The 22,297-nt window shown below is 41.1% G+C and overlaps 1 protein-coding gene across 1 annotated transcript; it reads right to left on the reverse strand.

Annotated features, from left to right (window-relative positions):
• Positions 1-9,842: 9,842 nt before the first annotated feature.
• Positions 9,843-10,784, reverse strand: LOC129554172 (olfactory receptor 5B3-like). The gene has a single exon (XM_055422788.2). It carries the CDS (start codon positions 10,782-10,784, stop codon positions 9,843-9,845), a length of 942 nt encoding a protein of 313 aa, XP_055278763.1.
• Positions 10,785-22,297: the final 11,513 nt, after the last annotated feature.

Raw genomic sequence — 22,297 nt, forward strand, 5'->3', positions numbered from 1 at the left:
ATGGCATCACCGACTCGATGGACATGAGTTTGAGTGAACTCCGGGAGTTGGTGATGGACAGGGAGGCCTGGTGTGCTGTGATTCATGGGGTCGCAAAGAGTCAGACACGACTGAGCGACTGAACTGAACTGAACTGAAGAATGGATTCCTTTCTCAAATCTCCTTTTAAAATACGAAGATTTGTGCTTGCTCACTAATAGATATGGCAACCACCATTCTCTACCATCTTCCTTTCAGCCCTGAAACACATTATTTTACATGTCTGCCCCTTAAATTATTTGTGTTTGTCAAAACCTTACCCACACGGTAAAATAAGATGTGTAGATATAGATGTACTCCTCTAGATCTACACACACATGTAAATCGCTGTGTTCTGTGATGACGAACAGATCTCCTGAAGTGAGCGAACAGTTTAAATTCACTACTTACTTGTAGTCTGTTTCATAGATGGAGAGATAGACATATAGATAACAGATGGTACTGATAATAGATGATAGATAAATAGACAGATATTAGCAGAAAGATGCAGACTGTATGCACACACACTCATACACACACAATCTAATTTATAGTTAAAATGGGATTTCTTAAAATTTCACAAATAGTACGAGCTATCCAACATACAAACTCAAGTCTAATTGAGCCCAATGCCTGTACATTGCTGAGAAGGCAATGGCAAGCCACTCCAGTACTCTTGCCTAGAAAATCCCATGGATGGAGGAGCCTGGTAAGCTGCAGTCCATGGGGTCTCTAAGGGTCGGACACGACTGAGCGACTTCACTTTCACTTTTCACTTTCACACATTGGAGAAGGAAATGGCAACCCACTCCAGTGTTCTTGCCTGGAGAATCCCAGGGATGGGGGAGCCTGGTGGGCTTCCATCTAAGGGGTCACACAGAGTCGGACACGACTGAAGTGACTCAGCAGCAGCAGCAGCAGCAGCAGCAGCCTGTATACTGAATCACTGCATTGACAAATTTTTTTCTAGATAAGCAAGTAGTGAAAGGGTGGGATTGTGGGGAAATGATAGTGAAAATGCAGTAAGGATCTCAGTACTTTCATGATGTACCCAAAACTTTCTGGTTTTTAAAGAAGTGCCATCGCACCATGTTTGACTATCTGTCCCTTCGATGACAAGTTAACATGTGATGAACAAAAAGAATTTGCAACCCACTCAATCAACCTGTCGTTATAGCTCCTTGCATGAGTGCTTGCTCAGTAGCTTCAGTCGTGTCTGACTCTTTGCGAGCCTATGGACTGTATCCCATCAGGTTCCTCTGTCCATGGGATTTTCCAGGCAAGTGTACTGGAGTGGGTCGCCATGACCTCCTCCAGGGGATCTTCCCCAGTCAGGGATGGAACCCACATCTCCTGAGTCTCCTGTATAGCAGGTGGCTTCTTTACGGCAGAGCCACTGGGGAAGCCCATCACAGGTCTTTCCACTTAAGGAAAGCAGCCTGGAGGAGGGCATGGCAACCTCTTCCAGTATTCTTGCCTGGAGAATCCCCACGGACAAAGGTACCTGGTGGGCTACAGTCCATGGGGTGGCAAAGAGTTGGATACGACTGAGTGACTAAGCAGAGCACAGCACAAGGAAAGCAGCACGGAATCCCATAAATATTCATTTACTTTCTGCTGGTTAAAATGCTATGCATTTGAATTCTACACTTACACCAGTGTTTCAGAAAAGCTGCTCAAACAACCAGATACGAGGTCAAAGACTCAGAGAACATGTAGGTTTTTCACTGCTTCTGCATCAATTGCATTTTTCATTAGAAGTGTATATTGAATATAGACCCTTATCTTGCTGTTGAAAAGAAGGAAAAGACAATACTGAAATGTGGATCTGAAATAAGAAATTCAGCCTTAGAAGAATGTATAAAAAATATAGGAGAAATTCTTTTTTATGTAATAGTCAAAAAGTTCCAAGTTCCTTGAAGCTGAAGAGACAAAGAAAAGATCATTACCCCTGAGCTAGAAGCTTTTGGATTTAAGTATTACATCTACTGTGGATTTTTCTGGGTACGCAGAAAAGTATTTACCTTCTGTGGATCTTAATTTTACTTCTGATATAGAGATAATAAAATTCTCTCTCCCACAGACTTTGCAATTTTTTCTTCTGTAACAGATGAAAGTAAATTTTATAAAATATCTTAAGAAGGTTTAACTTTTTCAACATGAATAAATTTAACTTTTATCTTACAGTATTTTCCTTGTCTATGGTTTCAGACTCACTGCAAATATTCAGTTTGGGAAGAAGCTGGTATATACTAAAAGCATAAACATTCATTTCAGTAAGTGATGATCAAATGGGATCTGCCTACAGTCTGGTCCTTTTAAGACAATGTCAAGTGGAGTCAAGATGGAATATCAGAGACTAATGAATGAGAAAAAGAAGAAAATCGTACAGGCACACGTCTCTCAGGAGAATAGAGCACCTGTGAGGGCCCAACTGTGTGCAATCCCTTCTCCTCATCCTACGTGATATAAAAAAGAAACAAACTGTGCACAGGACATAATTTGATATGTTGACTAGCACATGCATGTATTTGCAATCTTGATATCTTTTCTTCTGTCATTAAAAAAATTAAGATCAAGAGTACAAAAATTATGTTTATTTTGATTTTTGACCCTTGAAATATATCTCTAAAAATGGATTTGTTTTTATCTGTCACATTTTTATTACGTTTGTGTCCTTTCCATTCTTTTATGTGGTACAACTAAATGTTAGGCTATGAGAAATATTACAAAGTTGATAAATAATATCTGTGTTTTCTCAAGTTTACCATGGGCAGACAAATATGATGTGTGTCAGAGAGAGAATATATTGTGCCTTAGTTCTGATAAGTCCATAAGAAAGTTAGAACTGTAGTCAGGTGGATTTCTTTTCTCCTCCAAATCACCCTCCTGGAGGTTCTCTGATGGTACCCCTCTTGTCTCTCATTGTCCCTGTACAGACCAGTGCATTACATTGAAAATATTTCAAAGGAAATTCTAAAAGTTTCCAAAAAGCAAAATGAATTTTTTAGGTGACAGCCACTATTTCCACTGCATTTGTGTTGTATTAGATATTTTAAATAATCTAAATATGATTTAAAGTAAATGAAAGTACGTAGAAAAGTGATAAAATTTTGCATCTCAGCCTTGCATCTTATAGCCTTGCTAATCATTTATTAGTCCCAAGAGTCGTTTGTCAATTCTTTCTGATTTTCGACATCAATGATCACATTATCTGTGAACAAAGACAGTTTCTATTTCTTCTTTCCCAATCTATCTCCCTTTTATATCACTTTCTTATATTACATTAGCTAGGACTTCCAGCACAAAGCTAAAAGACATGGTATAAAAGGACATTCCTGATCTCAGTGAGAAACCTATTTTCTCACCATTAGGGTCAATGGTAGCTATAGACATTTTGTAGATAGTCTTTATCACGTTGAGCTACCTAAACTTTTCTATTTTGTTGCTGTTAAGTTGCTCTGTCATGTCTGACTTTATGTGTGTGGACTGCAGTACACCAGGCATCCCTGTTCTTCACTATCTCCTGGAGTTTGCTCAAACTCAACTCTATTAAGCTGATGATGCCATCCAACCATCTCATTCTCTGTCACCCCCTTCTCCTCCTGCCTTCAATCTTTCCCAGCATCAGGGTCTTCTCCAATGAGTTGGCTGTTCCCATCAGGTGGCCAAAGTATTCTGTTCTTATTTACTGAGACTTTTTCATCATGAGTGGATATTGGATTTTGTTAAAAGTTTTTTATTTATCTGTTGATATGATAATGCATTTTAAGCTTCTTTATTTGATGGATTACATTAATTGATTTTCAAATGATAGACAATCTTACATGCCTGTGATAAATCCCAGGTGGCTATGATGTATAATTCTTTTTACCCATTGACTTTGATCTGTTAATATCTTTTGAGGATTTTTACATATATGTTTATGAAAGATATTGGTCTTTTTTGGTTGTAATACCTTTGTTTTGTTTTGTTATTAGGATATTGCTGGATTCATACAATGATTTAAGAAACATTCCCTCTGCTTCCACCCTCCGAAAAAGGTTGCAAAGGATTAGTATAATTTTTCTAAATGGTTGGTGGAATTCAATAAACTGGCCTGAAAATTTCTGTTCTGGAAAATTGTTAATTGCTAGTTCAACTTCTTAAATAGATACAGGCTTACTGAGATTGTCTGTGTCTTCTTGTGTGATTTTGGCAAACTGTGGTTTTCAAGGAATTAGTCAGTTTCATCTAGGTACCTAAATCTGTGGGCACAGAGTTCTTCCTACTATTCTTTTGTTATCATTCTAATGCCCATAGAATCTGAAGTGATATCCCAGCTTTCATTTCTGATGTGAATAATTTGTGTCCTCTTTCTTTGTGTTTTAGTAAGTCTGGTTTGATGCTTATTGATTTTATCAATCTTTTCTAAGAAATAGCTTTTAGTTTCATTGATTTTCTCTTATTGATTTCCTGTTTTCACTTTCATTGATTTCTGCTCTGAAAGTGTTAGTCACTTGGTCACGTCTGACTCTTCGTGGCCCCACAGAACGTAGTCTACCAGGATCCCCTGTCCATGGGATTCTCCAGGCAAGAATACCAGAGTGTGTTGCCATTTCCTTCTCCAGGGGATCTTCCTGACCCAGGGATTGAAGCTGGGTCTCCTGCATTGCTGGCTGAATCTTTTCCATCTGACCCACCAGATTTCTGCTCTGATTCTTTTTATTTATTTTTGTTTGATTACTTTGGATTTAATTTGTTCTTCTTTTCTTGTTTCCTAAGGTGGAAGCTTAGATTATGCATTTTAAATCTCTCTTTTATTCCCCAGTATATACACTCAGTGCTGTAAATTTCCTTCTAAATACTATTTCTGTATCCCACAAATTCTGATAAGTTGTGTTATCATTTTCATTTAGCCCAAAATATCTTAAAATTTCTCATGAGAGTTATTCTTTGATACATTTTTTAAAAGTATGTTCCTTAATCTCTGCACATTTTATTAATATGTATTTTATTTTGAAGATTTCTTGGTTTCCTTTTCATATTGTGTGTTGCTGAATGATAACCACTTATTTTTCTTTCATTTATTTCCAGCTCTCAAATTATGTTAGAATACACGCAGAATTGTCTAAATTGTCCAAAATCCATAATCTTAATTGTCCTCTTAAATATGCAGTTCAAATTAAATAACTTTTGTGAGAGTCACTTTTCTCATCCAGACAATCAGAACAGTAACATTTTCCCCATTTAAATTAGATGAGTGGAGTAAATTAAGCCATAGTAGTACAGAAATCTACTATTCCTCATAGTACTGCTGTTATTATTAGTACTATTAATGCTCTTAGAACTAACATAGCAGACAATGGATTGTATTGATAAAAGTATAAAGTAATAGAAATGCTATAAATAAAAAATATGATCACATTATAGTACTAACAAAGTATAAGTCACAATCAAAAACTCATTTATAGATTGAATGAAGGAATGAGAGAGAGAAGAGGGAGAGAGGTAAAGTGAGAAAATATGGAAACTTAAGAGAAGAATTAGAAGGAACAGTTTGTCCGATTATAAGTGTAGGATAATCATTTAGGAGAAGATACCCAGAGACTATTTACCCAAGGGTACTGCATGGACTTTAGTAATTTTCCTGGATTGTACAGATAAGGTGTGACCAATTAGCAACTTAGATGGAGTTGGTTTTGGGAATATTATTTGCCAGTCCTTGAATCCTAGTTTCACTCCTGTTAAAAGTCCTGTCCATATAATATCCAGTATACTTATTTCACAAAGCTATAAATATTAAATTTAAGCTTACATAGACACCTTCTTGGAGAAGGAAATGGCAACCCACTCCAGTGTTCTTGCCTGGAGAATCCCAAGGACGGGGGAGCCTGGTGGGCTTACGTCTATGGGGTCACACAGAGTCGGACACGACTGAAGTGACTTAGCAGCAGCAGCAGCAGACACCTTCTTATACAATGACAGATAACAAGAAAAATTGTCATCATGAGTTCCCTTCCTATTCCTCTCATTCTCCTCCAGCTATCTCTGCACATATGTCAAAATTTAGAACAATTGTTCACTTTATAGTAAAAATACATATGTATAAAGTTTCTACATCTTTGGCTGCATAGAATACAATCAATCTGGTTTTGGTATTGACCATCTGGTGATGTCCACATGTGGATTCTCCTCTTATGTTGTTGGAAGAGGGTGTTTGCTATGACCAGTACGTTCTCTTGGCAAAACTCTATTAGCCTTTGCCCTGCTTCATTGTGTATTCCAAGGCCAAATTTGCCTGTTACTTCAGGTATTTCTTGACTTCCTACTTTTGCATTCCAGGAACTATTTCAAATTCTAAAAGATGATGCTGTGAAAGTGCTGCATTCAATATGCCAGCAAATTTGGAAAACTCAACAGTGGCCACAGGACTGAAAAGGGTCAGTTTTCATTCTAATCCCCAAAAAAGGCAATGCCAAAGAATGCTCATACTACCGCACAATTGCACTCATCTCGCAAGCTAGCAAAGTAATGCTCAAAATTCTCTGAGCCAGGCTTCAATAGTATGTGAATTGTGAACTTCAAGATGTCCAAACTGGATTTAGAAAAGGCAGGGGAACCAGAGATCAAATTGCCAAAATCTGCTGGATCACTGAAAAAGCTAGAGAATTTCAGAAAAACACCTACTTCTGTTTTATTGACTATGCCAAAGCTTTTGACTGTGTGGATCACAACAAACTGTGGAAAATTCTTAAAAAGATGGAAATATCAGACCACCGACCTGACTCATGAGAAATCTGTATGCAGGTCAAGAAGCAACAGCTAGAACTGGACATGGCTCCAGATTGGTTCCAAACAGACTGGTTCCAAATTGGGAAAGGAGCATGTCAAAAGTGTATATTGTCACCCTGCTTATTTAACTTCTATGCAGAATACATCATGAAAAATGCTAGACTGGATGAAACACAAGCTGGAATCAAGATTGCCGGGAGAAATATCAATAACCTCAGATATGCAGATGACACCACCCTCATGGCAAAAAGTGAAGAAGAACTAAAGAACCTCTTGATGAAAGTGAAAGAGGAGAGTGAAAAATTGGCTTAAAACTCAATATTCAGAAAACTAAGATCATGGCACCCAGTCCCATCACTTCATGGCAAATAGATGGGGAAACAGTGGAAACAGTGAGAGACTTTATTTTTGGGGGCTCCAAAATCACTGCAGGTGGTGACTGCAGCCATGAAATTAAAAGACACTTGCTCTTTGGAAGAAAAGCTATGATCAACCTAGACAGCATATTAAAAAGCAGAGACATTACTTTGCCATCAAAGGTCCATCTAATCAAAGCTATGGTTTTTCCAGTAGTCATGTATGGATGTGAGAGTTGGACTATAAAGAAAGCTGATCGCTGAAGAATTGATGCTTTTGAACTGTGGTGTTGGAGAAGACTCTTGAGGGTCCCTTGGACTGCAAGGAGATCCAACCAGTCCATTCTAAAGGAGATCGGTCCTGGGTGTTCATTGGAAGGACTGATGCTAGGGCTGAAACTCCAATACTTTGGCCACCTCGTGCGACGAGTTGACTCACTGGAAAAGACTCTGATGCTGGGAAGGATTTGGGGTGGGAGGAGAAGGGGATGACAGAGAATGAGATGGCTGGGTGGCATCACTGACTCGATGGACGTGAGTTTGAGTGAACTCCGGGAGTTGGTGATGGACAGGGAGGCCTGGTGTGCTGTGATTCATGGGGTCGCAAAGAGTCGGACATGACTGAGCAACTGAACTGAACTGAACTGAAATATTCTTTGGGTTTCCCAGGGGGCACTACTGGTAAACAGCCTGCCTGCCAGTGTAGGAGATGTGAGGGATGCGGATTTGATCCCTGGGTTGGGAAGATCCACTGGAGAAAGTCATGTCAACTCACACTAGTATTCTTGCTTAGAGAATCCCATGAACAGAGGAGCCTGGGGCTATGGTCCATAGGGTTGCAAGCAGTAGGATACAACTGAAATGACTTCATGCCTGCAGGCAAGTGCGCTTCATGGTACTGGGCTGGTGAACACACAGTTATAAGTTTGTTAAAACCCACAGAACTATACTTAGCATAGAGTGAAATTTAATATATACGAATTTAAAAGAATTGGCCAGGAGCACAGGAGAATCACAGGAGTGAACACAGATTGTTAAAAAAATTAATTGTACTACAAGTGACTTAGCCTCATTGAAGAGAAGGGAAAAAATAAGCTAACATTGGAAAACAGTGTGCTCATAGGGAATTTCAAGGGAAAAAATGAAAAAAAAACTGTAAAATACTGTTCTTTAATTACTCAAGTTGTTTCTCAAGAGAGTATAGATCTCCAATTTTTGAACTGCTTTTCTTTTAAATTGGAGTCACACGAATAAATTAATGAATGGAAATTGTTGGGAGTCAAATTTCCCACTGTCAGAGATGGAAGTTACAGATAAGAAAGGGGATGAAATAGATTAGAGTCGGAGATATCAGTGAGCACTCATGTTTAATTGATGTGGTATGATGGAGAGGTAGAGAAATGTGTAATTATGAGTACATACTTTGGCCTCCTGATGCAAATAAATGACTCATTGAAAAAGACCCTGATGCTGGGGAAGATTGAAGGCAGGAGGAGAAGGGGATGACAGAGGATGAGATAGTTGGATGGCATCACCGACTCAATTGACATGAGTTTGAGCAAGCCCCGGGAGTTGGCGATGAACAGTGAAGCGTGGTGTGCTGAAGTCCATGGGGTCTCAAGGAGTTGGACACAGCTGAGCGACTGAACTGAACTGATGAATACATACAAACCATGTGTATATATACTTCCTACCTCTGAAGAAAGAGGATCTAGAAGTGAAACTCTAATATAAGCAAGCATATTCAGCATTAAAATCTTGTGTTTAAGGGACTTCTCTGGTAGTCCAGTGGTTAAGAATCTGCCTTACAATGCAGGGGACGTGGGTTCAATCCATGGTCAAGGAACTAAATCGCAAATGCCACAGGACAGCTAAACCCACGTGCCATAACTACCAGTCCCATGCACCACAACCAAAGATCCAGAGTGCTGCAACTAAGACCCACAACTAGCCAAATAAATAGATAAATATTTCAAAAAGAAATCTTGGGCTTTAAATACTTTTCATTTTCTCCACTTTTCTTACACTCTGGCTACATTATCCTTTGAAAACTGTAAAAATGAGCATGTTGGTTCTATCAAATGACTCAGTCAAGATACAAATATTAATATATTTAAGATGCTTTATTTATCTCTTGATAAGATGTGCTCCCCCGAATCATATACTTGTATTTAATAGTATAACATTTTATTTTCAAATTTAACATTTAAATTAAATGCTAAATTAACAGTTTAGCATTTAACCAAAGAAATACATATCTACTACACACATATGTATATTCTAATACATGAATTAAATATTTTAGTTAAAAAAGCATGAACAATAAATGAATAAACCAATGTCCTTAATAAGGTTTTAAACTAGTCAGCCACAAGACATCTTCCGTTCCGTCGCACAGTCGTGTCCAACTCTATGTAACCCCGTGGACTGTAGCCTACCAGATTTCTCCATCCATGGGATTCTCCAGGCAAGAATACTGAAGTGGGTTACCGTTTCCTTCTCCAGGGGATCTTCCCGACCCAGGGATCAAACCCGGGTCTCCCGCATTGGAGGCAGACGCTTTAACCTCTGAGCCACCAGGGAAGCCCTTAGCCAGTCTTATTCAAGTATTATTTTTCTGGACATAGTGTTTCTTTTTTCTTTTCAGGACAAGAGACCTTTTATTGGTCAGGATGTCATTTTACCTTGTTGAAATCATAATCCTCGGGACAATTTCGCCTCTACAACAACCTTCATAAATGCACTCTTTACCTCCTTGTTCCTCAGGCTGTAGACCACAGGGTTCAGCAACGGAATGATCATAGCATAGAACACAGAGGCCATTTTGTCCGTGTCCATGGAATGACCAGAGCTGGGCTGTAAGTACATGAAGATAATTGTTCCATGGAAGATGGATACGGCAGTGAAGTGGGAGGCACAGGTGGAAAAAGCCTTCTGGTACCCTGCAGATGAGGGCATCTTTAAGATGGTGATAAATATGAATATATAGGATATCAAGATAACCAGGAGAGCAAAAAAGACATTGAAGCCCACTACATAAACTAGAACGAGTTCACTAATATGTCTATCAGAACAAGAGAGAACCATGACGGCTGGAATATCACAGAAAAAGTGATGGACCACATTAAACGTACAGAAAGAGAGACTAAATGTGTCTCCAGTCTGGATGGAGGCGTTCAGGAAGCCACAGACATAGGAGCCTGCGGCCAGACCAGCGCACACACTTCTTGTCATGGTGGTGGAGTAATGTAGGGGTTTGCACACGGCTGCATAGCGATCATAGGCCATTGAGGCCAAAAGGTAATTTTCCACAGTGGCAAAGGCTGCGAAAAAGAACATCTGAGCAGCACACGCGTCGTAGGAGATGACCTTGTCTCCTGGAATGAATCCAGCCAGGACTGTGGGAGTCACAGCGGAAGAGTATAAAAAGTCCACCAGAGACAGGTTACTGAGGAAAAAGTACATGGGCGTGTGGAGACGCGAGTCCAGTAGAATCAACATAATGATCCCCAGGTTCCCAATCAGAGTGGTGAGGTAGATGAGGGTGAACATTATAAAGAGGGGAACTTGTAGTTCTGGGTCACTGGTTAGTCCTAGGAGAATGAAATGTGTCACTCCTGTCGTGTTCTTCATCATGAAGAGAACTCCAAAGCGCTCTGTGGCTATGAGAAAATGGAAGCAGTGACAGACAAAGAAGCTTCAGTTGAAAAGTGTACATGCAATATTTCACTACAGTATTATTTTATTACAGTGATAGCTTGTATTTCAATACACTCCAGACAAAGATGCACTTGTCAACAAGACTTAGTCCATTCATTCCACAGAGATTTACATGCTGTTGAATCTGAAGGGTCGTCACAGATAATCTCCTCAGTTTTTAAAGTGCATGAGTTTGTAAGCTGAGATGCAGAAAATTAGCTTGATAGGGGCTTCCTTGGCGGCTCAGTGGCAAAGAGTCCACCTGCCAATGCGGGAGACACGGGTTCTCTTCCTGATGAAGGTGGATCTCACATGTTGCGGGCCGCTAAGCCCACGCACCACAGCTACTGAGCCTGAGCTCTGTGGCCCAGGAGCCAGACTACTGGGCCCACGCGCTGCAGCTATGAAGCCTGTGCACCCTGTGGCCTGCGCTCACAACACAAGAAGCCATAACAGCAAGAAACTGGTGGACCCCAGCTAGAGGGCAGCCCTGCTCTCCACAAGCAGAGAAAAGCCCCTGCAGCAACGAAGACCAGCACAGCCGAAAGTATAAATATCAAATAAAAACTCTCAAAGAAGAAAACTGACTTGATAAATAACTAGTCCAGAATAAATACCTCTGCCAAATCACTCTTTCCCAAGCCTAGTAAAAGCTTGCCCTTGCATGCTGTTCCTCTGTCAGGAACTTCTGTAGACACTTTTCATTGTGTCATTCAGTCAGCAAGCCTTGTCCGACTCTAAATATATATTAATTATGTCCTTTCAACAATGTCATATCTTGATATGATATTGCCCTCATTTAAATTATAATGCATTAGAGGTTGAGTAATCATGTTTGTTTTTAAATGAGTGTTAATTAACAAGGCATGCTTTGCAACCAAGGCAATCTCTGAACCCACACGGAGTGGCTCCCGAAATACTGGTCTTTCTTGTGTTTAAATCAGATCGTTCTGAACTCAGTGTTTGACGTTTCAGAGAAGTCACTGAGAAGTGCGTGCAGAGTGCATGTGACAAGATAACGGAAGCGGCAGGGGCTGTGCAAGCAGCAGGCAGTTCTGAGGGGAAGACGGAGCGCTGTGTGTGGAGCTGAGGGTCGGAGATGAGGTAGAACTAGCCCTGCCTTTTACTACCCGGCAGTAACTCTAACCTAACTCACCCGAAGCTCGTATTTCCATCTGCAAAATTAGGACCATTATGACCCTACTTTATAGCATTGCTGTGAAAATTAAATGAAGTAATACATTAAAAAATAAAATTCTGGATGGTTAGCACAGTCTAAGACTAATAGTTATTATACTGTTACGAGGATGGGATGCTTTTCGACATATTAGTTTGCGAAAATTGGGTGGTGACCTGGAGGGCTTCAGGAATGCACAAGTTTTAGCCTTACAGCCTGCACCTTCAATTTGCCTTTTTTCACACACAAGGGCCACTGAGATTGTTCTGTTTTCTCCAGTGTTTCTCTGGCTATCCCTGCTTTGCCTATATGATTGACTGCTTCAGTAATCACATGTAACCCATTCTTTGGCTTAATTTCTTCCTCGAAATACATACCTTACTTGAAAGAGTCCTTTTTAAAAACTCATTCTTTCTCTTTTTACTGTCGTCTCAAAGCAGAACCGCAGAGATCTAGCATGGAAAGTCCCTTGTTTGCGGGCTGTCTTCATTCTCTAGAGCTGCTGTTACTGACTCTAAGCTTGCTCTGCTCACCATGCGACCGGCCGATGAATCTGAGAGACAAGGTGTTGAGGAAAGGAATGTGACTTTATTCGGAAAGCCAGCTGACTGAGAAGACGCAAACAAATGACTGAAAATAATCATCTAACTGGGGCTTGGATGCCACGCTCTTCCACACTGGAGATGGGGCAGAGGTGAGGAAGCAAAATGAGAAGGGCTTTGGCCTCATAAATGCCCCCGAGAGTGGCAGGCCTCAGGCAGGGGACGTGTGACTGTCTGCCTTCCGGCCATCCACAGGTGGACAGGGTTCTCAACAAGGCACTGCAGTTTGAGTCAGGCAGAGGGGCAGGGTTCTCTGGGGCAGGCCTTTATGCATGATTATAGTAACAAATGCAGAAAACAAGCCAAAGAAACAGTTTCAGCAGGGAGCCAGGTTTGGTTCTTCTCCCAACACAATTTTGGTGGCAAGCGCCATGCTGTAAAATATTTCATTAGAATCTCTTCTGGTGTAGGAACAGTATTTTAAACACTTTTCTCTGAATTGGAAGCCTTTGCAAGGGCATCTATCTTCTGCTATTAACAAAGGTATGACCTACATCAGATCCCTTATGATTATACGTGGAAGTGACAAATAGATTCAAGGGATTAGATCTGATAGAGTGCCTGAAGAACTACGGACAGAGGTTCGTGACATTGTATAGGAGGCAGCGATCAAGACCATCCCCAAGAAAAAGTAATGTCTAAAGGCAAAATCGTAGTCTGAGGAGGCCTTACAAATAGCTGATAAAAGAAGAGAAGCTAAAGGCAAAAGAGAAAAGGAAAGATACCCATTTGAATGCAGAGTTCCAAGGAATAGCAAGGAGAGATAAGAAAGCCTTCCTCAGCTATCACTGCAAAAAAATACAATAGAATGGGAAAGACTAGAGATGTCTTCAAGAAAATTAGAATACCAAGGGAACATTCCAGGCAAAGATGGGAACAATAAAGGACAGAAATGGTATGGACCTAACAGAAGCAGAAGATATTAAGAAAAAGTGACAAGAATACACAGAAGAACGGTACAAAAAAGATCTTCATGACCCAGGTAACAATGACGGTGTGATCACTCACCTAGAGCCAGACATCCTGGAATGTGAAGTCAAGTGGACCTTGGGAAGCATCACTATGAACAAGCAAGTAGGGGTAATGAAATTCTGGTTGAGCCACTTCAAATCTTAAAAGATGCTGCTGTGAAAGTGCTGCACTCAATATGCCAGCAAATCTGGAAAACTCAGCAGTGGCCACAGGACTGGGAAAGGTCAGTTTTCCTTTCAACCCCAAAGAAAGGCAATGCCAAAGAATGCTCAAACAACTGCACAATTGCACTCATCTCACAAGCTAGTAAAGTAATGCTCAAAATTCTCCAAACCAGGCTTCAACAGTACGTGAACCATGAATTTCCAGACGTTCAAGCTGGATTTAGAAAAGACAGAGGAACCTGAGATCAAATTGCCAACATTCGTTGGATCATCAAAAAAGCAAGAGAGTTCCAGAAAAATATCAAGTTCTGCTTTATTGACTATGCCAAAGCCTTTGACTGTGTGGATCACCACAAACTGTGGAAAATTCTGAAAGAGATGGGAATACCAGACCATCTTACCTAACTCCTGAGAAATCTGTATGCAGGTCAAGAAGCAACAGTTAAAACTGGACATGGAGCAACAGACTGGTTCCAAATTGGGAAAGGAGTACATCAAGGCTGTATATTGTCACCCTGCTTATTTAACTTATATGCAGAGTACATCATGAGAAATGCTGGGCTATATGAAGCACAAACTGGAATCAAGATTGCCGGGAGAAATATCAATAACCTCAGATCTGCAGATGACACCATCCTCATGGCAGAAAGCGAAGAACTCAAGAGCCTCTTGATGAAAGTGAATGAGGAGAGTGAAAAAATTGGCTTGAAGCTCAACATTCAGAAAACCAAGATCATGGCATCTGGTCCCATCTCTTCATGGCAAACAGATGGGGAAACAGTGGAAACAGCGAGTGACTTCATTTTTTGACTCCAAAATCACTGCAGATGGTGACTGCAGCCATGAAGTTAAAAGACGTTTGCTCCTTGGAAGTAAAGCTATGACCAACCTAGACAGCATATTGAAAAGCGGAGACATTACTTTGTCAACAAAGGTCTGTCTAGTCAAAGCTATGGTTTTTCCAGTAGTCATGTGAGACTTGGACTACAAAGAAAGCTGAGCACCAAAGAATTGATGCTTTTCAACTGCGGTGTTGAAGAAGACTCTTGAGAGTCCCTTGGACAGCAAGGAGATCCATCCAGTCCATGCTAAAGGAAATCAATCCTGAATAGTCATTGGAAGGGCTGAAGCTGAAACTCCAATACTTTGGCCACCCGACGCAAAGAACCGACTCATTGGAAAAGACCCTGATTCTGGGCAAGGTTGAAGGTGGGAGGAGAAGGGGACGATAGAGGATGAGACAGTTGGATGGCATCACCGACTCAATGGACATGAGTCTGAGTAAGCTCTGGGAGTTTGTGATGGACAGGGAAGTGTGGCGTGCTGCAGTCCATGGGGTCGCAAAGAGTTGGACACGACTGAGCGACTGAGCTGAATTGAACATTTTCCTCTTAAAACTTTTGCAACTTCATTTAAAAAGTCTGTACCTTGAAGATATTATGTTTACCAACCCAAACACACATGACCACTTTTAGCATGTACTATGTTCTGTTACCAACCAGTTCTTTATAGATAAATGAGTGTTGTGAGTGTGTGTGTGTGTGTGTGTAAGGTATGTAGCATTATGATTTCTATTTTACCATTAGGAAATTAAAGGCTTAAGAATTTATGTGTTGCTCTAAAGTTGCACAGCTAGTATGAGAGTCAAGATTCAAGAGTTAAATCCACTTTTGGTCAAATCAAAAGTCTATGCTTTTAGCCATTCACTGCTAACCTGTGTACACATTCTAGTGATAATAAGCGTGAGATTATGAAGAAAAGGTCAAACTGCAGTCTGGATTTTGTTAATTCCTCTTAGACACTTCTATGTTGCTGTTGTTTAGTCGGTAAGATGTGTTCAACACTTGGTGCCCTCCGGCTCCTCTGTCCATGGACTTCCCCAGGCAAGAACACTGAAGTGGGCTGCCATTTCCTTCTCCGGGGATCTTCTTGACCCAAAGGTTGAACCCCATCTCCTGCTTTGGCAGGCAGCTTTTTTTTAAATTTATTTTTTAATGAAGGATTATTGCTTTACAGAACTTTGTTGTTTTCTGTCAAACCTCAGCATGAGTCAGCCACAGGTGCACATACATCCCCTCGCTCTTGAACCTGCATCCCATCTCCCGCCCCGCCCCACCCCTCTAGGTTGACACAGAGCCCCTGTTTGAGTTTCCTGAGCCACACAGCACATTCCCCTTGGCCATCTATTTCACACGTGCTGATGGAAGCTTCCATGTTGCTCTCTCCATACTTCTCACCCTCTCCTCCCCTCTCCCCGGGTCCATAATTCTGTTCTCTGCATCTGTTTCTCCCAGTGTTCACTGCAGCACATTAGCAATAGCTAGAGCACGGAAGCAACCTAGATGTCCATCGGCAGAAGAATGGATAAAGAAGTTGTGGATATATACACAATGGAATATTACTCAGCCATAAAAGGAACACATTTGAGTCAGCTCTAATGAGGTGGATGAACTTAGAACCTATTATACAGAGTGAATTGAGTCAGAAAGAGAAAGATAAATAACGTATTTTAACACATATATATGGAATCTAGAGAAATGGTACTGAAGAATTCATTTGGCAGGCAGCTTCTTATTTATGAGCCACCAGGGAAGCCCAGGTACTGTTACAGTTTAAGTGTAAGCAGGAAGGGTTAATTTTGATTTTACACTGGATCTGCTTCTGTGACTTTAACCCTTATTTTGCTGCTTTTGTTATTATAGACAAGCACAGTGGCCTGCCTCAGAGAGATAACCTGACCGTGACCGCCCGTGAAGGATGCCACGCTCCTGAGTCCTTTGCATCCCCAGGTGCAGTCCCATTGCCCCTCACATGCTGCTAGATGTCTTGGCCCCAACATTCACTTTTGGAAGCCAGAATCATGGGTAGATGTGGCTTCCTTGTTAGCCTGTATGACAGGAGAGATTCCACTTCACACCAGCCATGAGATGACTTAAGGAGGTGAAATGAACACGTCCCCCTACCTGAGGCTTGCCAGTCTAGGAATATTTGCAGGAATTAAATGGTCTGTTTACTTTGTTTCCTCACCTCCCCTTTGCCCCGCAAATCTCTGATCCATAAAAGAGCCTGGCCACCAGGCCCCCGGCAAGATGATTATTTGAGACACTAGCTTGCTGTCTTCTCCACCAGCCAGTTCCAGATAAAGTCCCTTCCTAGTCCCAACACCTCAGCTCAGATTCATTGACTTTTCCTGCGGCAAGCCAAGCAAGCTTGGACTCAGTAGCATAAGGATTTTTTACCTCCAAATGGTTTTTGTTCATTTGTTAATATTGATTTGTTTCTTACCTTTATTGAGAGGACAATATTTGATGAACAAGATGAAATTACCCTTCAATCAGTCAGAGAACCTATCTAGGTTATTTTCCTGTCCTGTCTTTCGGAAAGCAGGATGACGTATCCTGGGCACCAGTAAATTCTACTGATGGAAGCTTGACGTCTGCGTCCCAGTCTCACCTCGATATTTCAGGAAAACCTTGAAAACATTTACGTTTGTCCTCTAATAACTTAAAGTGAGAATAGCTTCCCCATTCCTCTGGCATGAATCACACTTCTAACTGAAAATGTTTATGTAGTATAGATGTTTACCTGTGTGCTGGGAGAGAAGGAATCGTCGGTTCTGCATAGTGAGTGGAAATCAGATTATCAGCTGTGGAGTGATGCAGAAATACTGTCAGAGGAGCTCTCCTTCCAATAATGGTCTTATGATTCCAAAGTCTCTAAGGCAGGAAAATGGAAGACAGAATATTAACATGGTTTAATTCCCGAACCTCCTATGCATTCTTTCTGTCTCCTTAGCTCCTCCTCCTTTGAACAATAAACATCATAAGATTGCTTCTGTCATATAATTCACAGAATTGTTTCTGTAAGTAGCAAATTCCAGGAAGAGATTATCCTTTAAGAGCCAGTCAATTTCGCTTTTATCTTGGGGTGTTTCCCTGACTATGGGTACAGGCACATATCAAATTCCGGGATAAAGCTTCCGTGTCCTGACAAGTATGAAGATGAATAAGTGATGGCCGAATGCAGAGCCGTCCCTCTAGAATGAGGCCACATGGAGCCTGGGATCTCAAAGGCTAGTGCTGGGGACGTGGAGGGTGTTATAGAGAGGCAGCGCTCTCCAGGAATTTCCCTCGTGGGCCCAGCTACAGTTTCTCATCCTGCTTTCCCAGGAAAGGCGCAATTAAAGTGTCTATGGGGACCATGCTGATTATTTCCTTTGTACACACATGTTTTTTACTACTTCTTTTTCCTTGTTATTTTGGTCAATTTATTATGAACGTATAATTTACATACAGTAATATCCAAAATTTTAGTGTACAGTTCTAAGACTTTTGTCAAATTTACTGTCAAGGAACCATTATCACCTGAGTAAATCGTTATAAATTTCTTTGGATGAACACATTTTCCTATCCACTGCCCCTGACAATCAGAGAATTTTGCCTTTGCAAGAATATCCTTAACTGTAATCCTGGCATATGTACTCTGAGTTGGTCATCTTTCACTTAGCATTTGAGATTCACTCTTGGTATTACTTGTCGTAACGGAATCTTTATTGCAGAATCATATTCTGCACAATGGACATCACAGGTTGTTTATCCTACTTGATAGCTGAGGAACATTTGTGTTGGTCCAAGGGTCTGGTGATTACAAATAAAACTGATATAAACAGTTGCTTAAGATAGTTGAACACAAGCTTTCACATCATTTGGATAAATATCTAGGAGATGGGTTGCTTAATTATAGGGTGAGTATGTGTTTATTTGAATGAAAAATTGTGAAGATATTTTTTGAAGTGTTCTACTATTTCTATTTCTTACCAGCAATGCATTGAAATTATTTTACATTTCTACCATCATTTAAGTTTTTAAATCTAAATTTATTTCTTCTGTCATTTTTCAAAGGTGTCGTAACATCATTCACCATATTTGCTGTGCTGTGTATTACGCTCTTGCGGCTCCCGGCTTTCATCGCTGGAGGTTTGCCCTCTCTTGCACCCTTTCTCCCACCCCACGAGCAGCCGTCAGTTATTTCTCTGAGTTTGTTTTTGTTTTGTGTCATTTGTTTTTTAGATTCTCATACTGGTCAGAATGAAACAAAACATCAGCAAAACATCTGGAGAGGATGTGGAGAAAAGGGGATCCTCCCACACTCAATGGGAATGCAAATTCGTACTCGACAAGGAAGAGGTGGAGGTTCCTCAGAAAGCTAAAACAGAACTAGCACATGATCCTGCAATCCCACTGCTGGGCACATTTCAGAGAAAACAAGACGCATACACTCCAGTGTTCAGTGTGACGCTATTTACAGTAGCCAGGACATGATGACGACCCAAATGCCCATTGACAGATGAATGGATAAAGAAGATGTGGCAGGTATACACAGTGGACTATCTCTCAGTCATTGAAAAAGGAAGAAAGAATGTCATCTGCAGCAACATGGCTGGACCTAGAGAGTGTCACACTAACTGAAGTTAGTCAGACAGAGAAAAATAGGTGTGGGATCTTATTCCACTCACAAGTGGAATCTTAAAAAATGATTATACCTATCGGGCACCTGCCTCGATACGGACCCAGGGCATCCTCGGGGGGTGAACGGTGTCGGCGTCAGTGAGAGAGAGAGAGAGAGAGAGACGGGGCTGATGATTCCCTGGTTTACGCTGGAAACCAATAAAACCCCAGCACGGGGTTTGCTCTGCTTACGTAGGCCGCAGGCGCCCTCTCGAATCACTGGAGGCACCCCACCAGGGCACCCCTCGAGTGGGTCTTAGAAGCCCAGGCAGATAAGTAAACGCAGAGGGCCCAGCGCTCCAGGGATCTCAACCAGAGAAAGGAGAATAGAGAAAAGGAGAAAAAACGACACGGGGAGACCGAGCTTCAGTGAGCAAGGCCCAAAACTTTATTTTCCAGTGCTGCTTTTATACCCTAAGTTGCGCTCATAAAAAATAGAGAAAGAGAGGTATAGAGTCATGCCAAAATCACGCAGGGTCAGCAGTCTTGACGCTTATCAGGATCAGGGCTTATTTTTGTATGTCTCGTGATATACAAAAGTTTTAGGTGGTTTTACATCATCTTCTGGCCAGGGGGCCTGCTAACAGTTCATGGCCCTCTCTTCTAACAAAGGTTAGGTAGCTAGAAAAAGCCTTATATTCTGTCAAGGTGATTTTCCTAAAGCCAGGCGCTATTCTCCAAAGACACATGACAAGGTTACATTCCTATAAGGCAAGGGTGTAGTGAGCTACAAGAAAAGAATTTATTAACTTAAGATCTGATGTGGTTAAATCAAAGGCTACTACTTATTTTCTCTATATGTGATTAATATATTTCCAAGGATACAATAGAAAATATGGAAACTTTGCAGCAAGCATTGATTCAACAATGAAGTCTTTTTTAGTACTATTCTAATGATTTTAACTTCTTCAACAGATTCCTGTATTTAGAATATTAGACTTTCTGTCCTTGCATGGCTGGGAGGCTGTAAACAGTCACATTCGTAGTTGTAAGAGCCCGGACAAACTTGTCAGGCAAGTTAGAAAGCTATCAGAGGGCTTGGATTGGAACACTCCTATTAAGCTGAGGAGAACTTTTTAACTACAGCTCTGAAGTAATGTTTTCAGAGAAAGGTGGTTGGGGGGAAGCCCCCGTAAGTATCAGAGGACTTGGTAAGAGACGTAAGATAGTAAGGCAGTCAGACTCCGGTTTTCTTTGGGGTAGATGCTCGGGTAAGTCCAGGGGGTTCCTCGAGTCCTGATTAGCCTTTGACTGTCAGGCCTCTTCCCCAGTTGACCTTTGCCACGGGTAGGATTTCCCTTGCTGGTTCCCGGCATATACCAATGAACTTATTTACAAAACAGACTTACAAACTTTGAAAACAAGCTTACGGTTATCAAAATGTAAAGATGTAGTGGGGTAATAAATTAGGAGTTTGGGATTAACATACACACACTACTATGTATGGGGCTTCCCAGGTCGTGCTAGAAGTAAGGAACCTGCCTGCCAACGCAGGAGACGTAAGAGACACAGGTTCGATCCCTGGGTGGGGAAGATCCCCTGGAGGAGGTCATGGCAACCCACCCCAGTATTCTTGCCTGGAGAATCCCAGGACAGGGGAACCAGGTGGGCTACAGTCCACGGGGTCACAAAGAGTCAGACATGACTGAAACGACTTAGTATGAATGCACTAATATATGCGAAGCAGATAATCAACCAGGACCTACTGTATAGCCCTGCAATTCTACTCAGTATTCTGTAATAAATTCTATAGGAAAACAATCTTAAAAAGAATGTGCGTAAACTGAACTGCTTTGCTGTGCACCAGAAACCAACACAATATTGTAAATCAACTACGTGTGTGTTCACTTGCTCAGTCGTGTTCGACTCTGCTCATCCACGGACTGTAGCCCGCCAGGCTCTCTGTCCATGGAATTGTCCAGGCAAGAATACCGGAGTGGGTTGTCATTTCCTCCTCCAGGGGATCTTCCTTGGATAGAGCCCATGTCTCCTGAACCTCCTGCATTGGTAGGCAGAATCTTTATCACTAGCTTCACATTCCAATGTAAAATTAAAATTTAAAAAGAGGAGTTTCAGGAAAATGAAAATACTCTTCATAGTACTATAATGATGCATTCAGCTCATTATCCACTTGTCCAAACCAGTAGCATGTAGAACACCATTAGGGTAAGCTCTGGATTTGGACTGATTATTTTATCTTATTGAAAATTGTTGTGTGAATGTGTTGTGATTCAGTCAAGAAGAAATATTAATTCAAGATATTTATGTATCTCTTAATAAAATGTGCCAAAAGAGTACATAATTTCATTTAAAATAATGATTTTTCTCCTATTCAGAATCACAGAACAGTTATTCAACAAAAGAAATAACTACAAATAGATATAATTTTATATTTAATGTCAAATAACTGCTAAAATTATTTTTATTAAAAACTAGCCACAGTCCATTTTTTCATTTAAAGGAAGTTTTACTGAAGTATGGTTGGTTTACAATATTTTGTTAGTTTCTGTTATATAGAATAGTGAGTCAGTCATGCATCTACATATGTCTACTTTTTGTTGATTCTTTTCGCATATAGGTCAGTACAGAATGTTAAGTAGAGTTGTGCTATACAGTCAGTCAGTCAGTCAGTCAGTTCAGTCGCTCAGTCGTGTCCGACTCTCCGCGACCCCATGAATCACAGCACGCCAGGCCTCCCTGTCCATCACCAACTCCCGGAGTACACTCAAACTCATGTCCACAGAGTCGGTGATGCCATCCAGCCATCTCATTCTCCGTCGTCCCCTTCTCCTCCCGCCCCCAACCTTTCCCAGCATCAGAGTCTTTTCCAGTGAGTCAACTCGTCTCATGAGGTGGCCAAAGTATTGGAGCTTCAGCTTTAGCATCAGTCCCTCCAATGAACATCCAGGATTGATCTCCTTTAGAATGGACTGGTTGGATCTCCTTGCAGTATAAGGGACTCTCAAGAGTCTTCTCCAACACCACAGTTCAAAAGCATCGATTCTTCGGCGATCAGCTTTCTTCACAG

Source organism: Moschus berezovskii, chromosome 14 (genome assembly GCF_049115385.1).
Source record: "Moschus berezovskii isolate FMDL1 chromosome 14, NW_MosBer_1.0, whole genome shotgun sequence".
Taxonomy (NCBI): domain Eukaryota; kingdom Metazoa; phylum Chordata; class Mammalia; order Artiodactyla; family Moschidae; genus Moschus; species Moschus berezovskii.